A 9,665-nucleotide genomic window follows, 5' to 3' on the forward strand; every position below is an offset into this window, starting at 1 on the left:
ACCTATGAATTATAATAAAATATAACTTGTATTATTATATATAACAATTAAGGGGTTTGGTGCCGCTAGATCTTGATTGGTCCACGTGGCACCAATCCCGTTTAGCCACTTCAATTTTGATTTTTTTTCGTGAAGTCCCGATTGGGTCACTTTGCGGCACCTTATTTGGTTTGTTTTAGTTGCGGTCCGACTGAATGTTAATTGTATATTTTGTTTTGTTTTAGTTCGGTTAACATAACGAACGTGATGAGAACCGACCGAATTCGAGTAGATTCAATGTTTTTTGTTTTAGTTTCAATACCAAAACAAACATGACAAAAACCGACCAAATGCCGGTTTATATTTTTTAGTTCCGATACTGTAACGAACTAGACATAACCAATCCAATTTGCGTAGACTCACCGCTTCAACGTCTGAAATCGACAACGGTAAGATTTTACCAACACCCGAGTTTACCGGCCGACGTCACCCCATTAGTCCACCTCAAATTTTTATTATTTTTTGTTTTTATTTTAGTTTTAGTTCCGACACAATAACACACGTAAAAGAAATCTACAACGCTTGGGTTTTACCTTCGCCCGGATTTTATCGACCTGTCCCGCCGCAACGCGCCGGGTAAACACTAGTTATTTTTAATTTAAAACTCTGACATATGAAATTATGATACTCTAGTTACCAATTAAATAAACAACAATTTTTTTGCAGAGGATATGAATATTGAGGAAAGTGAATATGTGATTGTTTTTGATTAAAATCGATCTAATTCAATCGAAATCACTTTTATCTTTCTAGTGCTCCTAAAGTTGCAACTGATGGTTAAGTTTGCTAGTGTGAAACGTTTCGCACCGATGGGGAATATATGTCAGTTGGAAGTTGTCACTAACGGGTGTTGTCGCTACCAATGAGTAGTTGCGAAAGATTTTCTTTCGCTTATTTTGTTATAAGCGTTTGCGTGCGTTAATAAACGATCGTATTACTTTCATTCTAGTTTTCTTATGTATAATTTAGATGTAATATATTCTTAGAATAAAATAAAAAAAACATGATCATTCATGCTTGTACCTAATGGTATAATATTTGTACTTTGGTCAAATCAATTTATGACTTGTACCAAGTTTATCTAAATATGGAAAATAGGAAATCATCATTTTGGATATGGGCCAACCCAAGTTGGATATGAGGCCCAGCTTGAGTAAACTATGATCAAGTGTTGTAGACCGTAGAGGTGCACAAAATACGTGGTTTCGGATCCGACCCAGAACCGGTTCCTACTCGTACCCGACCTACGGGTACGACCTGATATTGGGTTTCTTCCCACATCTGTACACGGAACCGGACCCGACCCAGACCCGCCGGAATCGGTTCCACCTTTACTCGGTCAAAACCCGACCCAACCCTACCCGAAACCCGAAAAAACCCAGTCAGATACGCGGCTATACCCATAACCGGTTCCTGCCCGACCCGATTTTGACTATTTTTTGACCATACCCGGTTCCGGTTGGATCTGAGCCCCAACTTGAGTAAACTATGACCAACTGTTGTAGAGGTGCACAAAATACCCAGTTCTGGACCCGTACACGACCCGCGGGTGCGACTTGGTATTGGGTTTCTCTCCGGAACCAACCCGCCCGAACCGGTTCCACCGTTAACCGGTAAAATCCCGACCCAACCCTACCCGAAGCTTGAAAAATAAAACGGATAACCCAGTCAAATACCTGACTATACCCGGAACCGGTTCCTACAACAATAATCACACTAACAATAATCATAGCTAGCAACACTCACATTATCAAAAATTGATACATCTGAAGCTATCTTAACTGCCAAAAACCAACTGTTTTTACATTAGTTTCAAACCAAATACAAAACATATCCCATTTAACAACATTCATAACACCTTAACCTCATCACAATTCAGGATTCTCTATGCGTTTAATCACTTCCGATTCGTTCACACTCGACACGTCTTCTTTCTTCACCGGTGGTGGAGCGGAAAAGCTTACATTCGACACGTCTACTTTCTTAACCGGCGGAGCTGAAAAAACCGGCACCGCTTGCCTTACACATATCGGCGGTGCGATCTTCACCGGCCTAGGCACTGGCGCCATTGGCGGCGCTGAGAAAACCGGCACTGCGGTCCTCATTGTGACCGGAGCCGCAAGCCCGTGGTGCGGGGGGCGGTAATGACGAACCGGGACGTAAGGCGAGTAATGCGGGCTGATGGGTCGGTTTTGACGGGCCAACGACGGTGTTGTTGCTGGTGGTGGTGATGGGTCATGTGGCCCAGGAGAAACGGGCCGGGCCTGGTAGATTAAAGGAAGTATTTTAGACGCAGTCAATGGCAGTCTTTGCGGGCTCGCTGGGCGCGGTGTAGGTGTTGTAAACTTTCTCTGAAACGGGCCGGTTTTTTGTTTTAATTTGTAATTCAAAAGGGCCCGCGCGATTGTAATCTGTTCTTGTTCGTCGTTGTTTTCGGGTTCACATGATGAACTTGCATCTTGTTTTGCCACTATTCAACAAACCCAAATAGAAAATCGGTTAGTTTGACTTTAAAAGTCAAAATTAAAAACGGGTTTGACTTTGACTTACATTGTTTGAGAGAAGACCAAGCTGACATGGCAGCATTCTTTTCCGCTTGTTTTTTATTTTTCGCCGGTTCACCAGTAAACGTGATTCCCGCCAATTCAACGATACCTGTAAAAACAGGCAAATGACCGAGTCCCGACCGGTAAGTGGTGTAACGGGGCAATGGCGCGCCGACTCTTTGTGAAATTTCTTGTAAAAGATTCTTGTAAACACCAGTTTCATCCTACAAATTATTTCATTAATCAACAAACACAATTTTATCATTAAATTCAATAATATAAGATAATAATTATAATAATAAAAACTTGTTACATCAGTTGCAGCAATAAATTCAATGACCCAAATACATTATATGCACATGCATGCTGCAACAAGGCATTTATAACCATAGTAATATTAGACAGACAAAGGCCATAAATCATAATTCAAAACCTGTGCATTCAATAACTTTCCCATGTGACCATTTTCAATATTATTATGATTATTATTATTATTATTATAAATATTATTTTTAATGAATTTATTTGAATGTAATGCAAGTATTTAACTAAACAAAGACCATTTCAAACTTGTAAAAATGGTCGATAAGTTTTAAAGTGTTCCCACCTTGACTTAATATATTTTAATAAAATATTTCTATATTATTGTGCTATGATTAAATATTAGATCAACATGTGTAGATAACTAGATATCAGAGTTGAAATCTGACTTGCATTTGTCTCACTTGTAAACTTATATTGTACGACATATAATAAATAAGTAAACTACCAAACCTAACAAAGATGTTGACCAGTATATATCTCACATTTTATTTTCACACTAGTATTGAAATAATTTTCATTAAAAATTTAAAACTTGTACGTTATCCGCATGGTAAAACTCACTAGGCGCTAGTTGACCGATGAGTTACCGACTAGTGCCTAGCAAGTTCTACCAACTTTTTTAATATACACATACCAACTAATATATAATTTGTAAAATTTGACCAAATAGGCGATTAGTTGGTGAGGCGACGCCTAAGCATGATTTTTACAACCTTATGTCGTTAAGGTAAGCTTTACGTACAAACAAAATTACCATACAAAATATACAAAGTGAACTGGATCATGGACGCCATGATCACTCTAAATAGAGTAATTACGTTTCAATAAAATACAAGCTGAGTAATAATAACTACGGTACTTATATTTTGTTGTAACATAATCACCCTACAACAAAATGTAGAGTAATAGTAATTACGTTACACTTTACAAGTAAAATAATTATTATTGCTCTACTTGTATTTTGTTGTAGCGTAAAATCTATTCAAATTAGTTACGAAAATGTCACCACCTCCAATTTTGTCTTTAATTCAATACGTTGACCATACTAATATTATGTGGGTGCAAAGACTTTATTATGATTTGTCTAATGACCAAACTACCCTACTAAAATTGCCATAACTAGAGCTAGGGCTTGTAAAAATTGCATCATCATGCATAAATGCACTAAGCACACTAGATTCAAAATTAGGTTGTTCACGAGTCGAGCTAGGGTGATTTCGATCTCGCAATTAAATGAGGCAGCTCAGCCAGGCTCGAGCTCGATTTTGAAGTTAAACGAGCCAACGAGCTGAGCCATGACCCGAGCCGAGCTTTGTTCGATTTTGGCTTGGTTACTAAATGAGCCAACTCAGCTCAAATTGTTTCAAATCAAGGTTTTTTAGCTAGTTTATTCGAACTTCTATTGAACGAGCCACGAGCCTCGAGCTTTTTGAACAACCCTATTAAGTCAAAATCAATTCACCATCATCTAATTAACACTTACTCCACCGAAACATTGCCGGAAAACACTACAAACGTCAATTTTCAGCTAAAGTTAATTTATTCCTAATCAATTTAACTAATAAACCCACTTTCCATAACTCAGAATAGCCGCCAGAAAACACTGCAATCGTCGTTTTCCGGCGGAATTCAAAAAATAAACAAAACCCATTACAATTAAAGACATAATAAACAAAACCGAGATGTTAATTTATCCCTAATCCATTTAATTAATAAACCCACTTTCCAATTTCCATAACTCAAAACAACTGCCGGAAAACACTGCAAACGTCATTTTCCGACCAATTTCCGGCGGAACTCAAATAATAAACAAAACCCAGATGTTAATTACCCCTAATCCATTTAACTAATAAACCCACTTTCCAAACTCAAAACAGCCGCCGGAAAACACCGCAAACGTCATTTTCCGGTCATTTTCCATTTTTCCGGCGGCATTTAAAATTTAAACAAAACCCATTTCAATTGGATATATAATAAACACAACCCAGATGTCAATTTAACCCTAATTGATTTAACTGATACCCACTTTTCATAAGAAAATCCGCCGGAAAACACTGCATACGTCATTTTCCGGCGAAATATTAAAAATTAAACAAAACCCATTACAATTAAAGACATAATAAACAAAACCTAGAAGTTAATTTACCCCAAATTGATTTAATTACAATTTAATCAATTAAAATCTGAAAAAAAAATTAAAAAAAAAAAAACTTACGAGAATACGAGCGGCAAGTGAGTGAGAGGACAACGAGGAGAGTGCCACCTCAGCTGCGGCGTGTTCGGCCTGACGGAGCGTGGAGAAGTAGTTAGGGCTTTCAAATGAGTCGCCGTTGAAATTAACTACGGCTTTGAACCGCGGCGCGTGGTCCGGACCTTCCCGGATACACGTGTAGGACGGGAGGTTGAAGCAGCTTCGTTGAGCCAGCTCTTGCAGCTGATTCTTGTACATGGTGAATGAGTAGTAGTTGACTTATTAGTAGTCAACGGTTTTATACGCCGGTGAATATAAGTTGTTTCCGGAGGAAAATGAGTGGGATGGAAAGGAAGAAGAAGAAGAAGAAGAAGAAGAAAGGGGTGTTTTGTGAGAAGTTGGGGTTGGTAATTGTTTTAATGAAATGTTATTATTAAGCCTTTCTTTTTTGCACCTTCCTTTGCATGGATGGATGTTGTTTTCGGCCTTTCGGGTATGAATACGGGTACTGTATCATCTATAGGTTTCGGTATTATTTTGGTTTTGTTTTTTTCTTTTTTGGTTCATTCAATTAGAGGTGAGAAATAATCGAATCGTTAATCGAAACCGAACCAAAAACTAACGAAACTGAATTTAACCGAACCGCACCGAAATATTTTCATTTTTTTCCATATTTTCAAGCATTTTTTCCTCGGTTTCATGTATTATATGTATTAATTGTTTAATACTATCATTTTCATGTATTTATAACTTCATTTCATGTACTAATATCTTAATTTCATATATTTGTACATTTATTTCATGTATTTAAGCATTCATTTCATGTATTTATAAGCAACATTTTAGCCCAAGTTTGATATTGGTTATTAACTGAAATTAATCGAACCTAACCAAACCAAACCAAACCAAACCGTGCACACCCCTATTTTCAATGGTATTGAGAAAGTGAGTATGATATGTATTCGATTTATATTTTCGTTTGTTTTTGGTTTGGTATTTTATGGTGCGATACTGGTTTGATTAGGGGTTTTCTGGAAAATTGAAATTAATATAGAAATCAAAAAATTGATCAAAATCCTTGTTCGGATACTTGGTTTGGAGCTAGCCGGATTTGAATTAGTTATTCAGATATTTAGTTCGGACTAGGAGATAAAAACTGTAAAAACAAGATTATTCGGGTATCTGTTTAACGTGAAAAAACATGTAATATTTTTGTCAATAAGATTTATTTAGACTATATTTTGAAGTTTGGATTTTAGTTCAAGACTAAGACTAATTTGAATTTTCTAGTTTTGAATGTATATTGTGATTCTAACCTAAATTTTAGGAACAAAAAGGTAAGAAAAATTAATCAAAAACAAAAAATAGAAACAATTATTATTCGGTTCCAAATTTAATTTGGAAAGATCTTGATCGGATAGGACGATCTGTAATTCGTTTCGGATTTCAAGCAGGTCCTAAAATTTTCACATTTGAAAACCCTGAGTCGCTGAAGATCTATAAGTTGAAAATCTATAAGTTAGACGCCGATCTCATCTCTACTTCATAGACCATATCTTTTTGTTGGGATTTTTATTGAGGAGTTTGTTATTTACATTGTCATTTTTTAAAAGTTTCACTTAATATTTTCTTTTAAGAATAAAAAAACAACTTATATTATGAACTTAAAATTTTAACAACCTAATACAACATAATAAATTTTTTACTAAAAAAGTATAATCAAGATATTTATCACTATTAAAGGCTATAAAATGATTATATAAAAATATTAATATACTGTAGAAAAAAAATTCAAAATTGTGCTGTTGAAAAAGGCAAAATTGAGGGTTAAAAAGAAGTGCAAATGCAACATTTGAGTGGAGCAATAATGATGAAATGAAGCACCACTACTACCAAAAAGAGGCTTATCTTTTTTGTTTTCTTGGAATATTGGTGTTATGTGAAATGGTGGGGGTTTATTCATTGGATACCTCCAACTCCCAATGCTTTTCCTTTTCTTTTCTTTTCTTTTCTTTTTAACTCTATCTATTGTGTCCATATTACCAGCATACTTTATGATATGAGTCATAATTGATAAAGCAATTTCCACCGTCAACAATAAATAAACTTTATTATGTTTTTATCTATTTTCAACACAAGTATCATGTAATATAAAGCTGTTAACATTATTTGACCCACCCACTAGATCTCATTATTCTTTGTAAGTTATTAACATAAAGTAGACACCTCTTATGCTCGTTCGTTAATTTTTTGTGACACGGACAGATGGTTCATGTACATTTACTAATCAAAACCTTGTGTTTATACTTGTTCGTTAAAAAATTGAGCTTATTAATGTTTCTTCATGTTGGTTTGTTAGTTTTGTAAATAGATACTAAAGGATATAAACAATCTTAACCATAAACGAATACAAACAAGCATATATTCATTTGAGAGTCATTATTATTAAATCAACACAAAATCACCCAAAAATCCAGAATACATATAATGTTCAAAAAAGCTTAACACATGTATCATAAAAATAATTATATCAAAATAATAATGATAATAATAATAAGTAAAAAAATAAACAAAAAAGAGTGAAAATAGTAATTGTAAATTTATAATAAACGAACATATATATGTAAACAAGCGTACCCGGGCGGACGTAAACGAAAATTACCAGAAGAAAGTTAACGAACGAACCTAAACAAACACATTGCCGAACGTTCACCACCACAATTGAATGCATGCGGCCTTTGATCATGTTTGTTCGTTAAGCTTACGGAACGAAATTCTTTGTTCATGTATTTTTATTTATTAAGCAGGCGGACATAAATGAACTTTCTACCGAATGGTTCACAATTGTTCCCCATACGTTCAGTCTGTTTACAACCCTATACGCTGCTATAGAATTTAACTAAGTGTTGGTTTCGAAATCTGTAAACGTGTTGAATTTTTCTTTAAAATGATAAACCATGTTCAAGTTGCACTGGCAAGATAAATGTGTTCCAGAAAATCAAATGTGAGTTAAGCTTATGCAAGCAATGGAAATAACAACTACTATTATTTTTTTTTCTTGTTGACTTTTACCGAATACCTAATATTTGATCAACTCTAAGCATCAATCACTTTCTTGTGGACTTTTGAGCACCACCTAGCCTTTGTTCATATTACTTTCAAACCCTAAAATGTAGTTTTAAGAGGTCACAACCAATTAGTTTGCTGTATGACATAGAGAATGATGTATTTCTAATTTATACACGTTTGTTGAAATATACACAAATAATATCAAAAATATTTAATGAGGTTATTGTTTTAACTTTTAACTGTTGATATTCAAATGTTTGGTGCTAAGTAATTAATTATATATAAAGGTGCACAAATCGGATTTTTCAAATACCCGATTCTGGATATGAAACTGGGTTCGGGTATTACCGGTATTGACAATATTCGGGTCGGATTCGGGTCCGGGTATTGCCTCTAAAAACAATACTCTATGCACCTGGTTCGGGTCGGGTAAAGAACCGTGTATTCTAAAACCGGGTTTTTGAATACCCTATTTCCGGGTATTGAAAAAACATATTTTCGAGTTTTTTCGAGCTTTTTCCCTGGTATTTTTTGAGTATAGATTGAATTGTTAAAGGGGTTGCACTTTTTGGGTTATTTTTCCAGTAATTTTGGGTATTTTCAGGTATAAGTACAGATAGGGTATTTGAAAAAACTCGTTCCGGATATGGAACCGGTTCCGGTTTTTAGGTATTACCGAGTACAAATTAGGCCCGGTTCAGGAACGAGTTTTGGTACTAAAAAGCATAACTTACAAGTAGGGTTGGACACGAGTTCGGGTAGTAAAATTCGGGTTTTTTTGTGCACCTCTATTATAAAGGTTCTAATATAATTGTGTTTGTTTTGTATGTTAGAATGGACTAGAGGTGCACAAATCGGGTTTTCTAAATACCCGGGTTCGGGTATGACCGGGTACGGGTATGACCGGGTATTGGTAATAATCGGGTAGGGTTCGGGTCGGGTATTGTCTCTAAAAATCATACTCTATGCATCTGGTTCGGGTCGGGTATAGAACCGGGTATTCTAAAACGGGGTATTTGAATACCCTATTATCGGGTATTGAAAAAACTCTATTTACGGGTTTTTTGGGGTTTTTTTTCGGTATTTTTTTATATAGATTGGATTTTTTAAAAGTTTACACTTTTTAGGGGTATTATTCGGGTATTTTTAAGGTATTTTTCGGGTATACATCGGGTATTTGAAATACCAGGTTTCGGGTATTGGAAAACCTCGGTTCCGGGTTCGGGCATTACCGGGTACAAATCGGGTTTCGGGTATTACCGGGTCCGGTTCGGGTTCGGGTTTTAGTGCCAAAATGCATACCCTATCCGTACCTTACGGGTAGGGTCGGGTTCGGGTTCGGGTATTAAAAACCCGGGTATTAGAAAAACCGGTTCCGGGTTTGGGTTTTTTGTGCACCTCTAGATTGGACCGATTGCAATTTGGGATTGGAGCATAAGGAAAACTGGGCTGGCAGCTGGCTAGTAGATGTTCCACATCCAGACGGTTGTTTCCTC

General features: G+C 35.9%; 1 protein-coding gene across 1 annotated transcript; it reads right to left on the reverse strand.

The window, feature by feature from the left end:
* Window positions 1-1,816: 1,816 nt before the first annotated feature.
* On the reverse strand, window positions 1,817-5,471 carry LOC143599130 (double-stranded RNA-binding protein 2-like). The gene is made up of 4 exons (XM_077077163.1): window positions 5,441-5,471; window positions 5,125-5,408; window positions 2,590-2,809; window positions 1,817-2,509 (listed from the first exon to the last, which is right to left on the reverse strand). Exons 2-4 carry the CDS (start codon window positions 5,356-5,358, stop codon window positions 1,908-1,910), a joined length of 1,056 nt encoding a protein of 351 aa, XP_076933278.1. The 5' UTR covers window positions 5,359-5,408; window positions 5,441-5,471; the 3' UTR covers window positions 1,817-1,907.
* Between the last annotated feature and the right edge of the window lie 4,194 nt (window positions 5,472-9,665).

The sequence above is a fragment of the Bidens hawaiensis genome, unplaced genomic scaffold, assembly GCF_021521415.1.
Source record: "Bidens hawaiensis isolate Kalapana, Puna unplaced genomic scaffold, B.hawaiensis_p1.1 tig00051526_1, whole genome shotgun sequence".
In the NCBI taxonomy this organism is placed as follows: Eukaryota; Viridiplantae; Streptophyta; class Magnoliopsida; order Asterales; family Asteraceae; genus Bidens; species Bidens hawaiensis.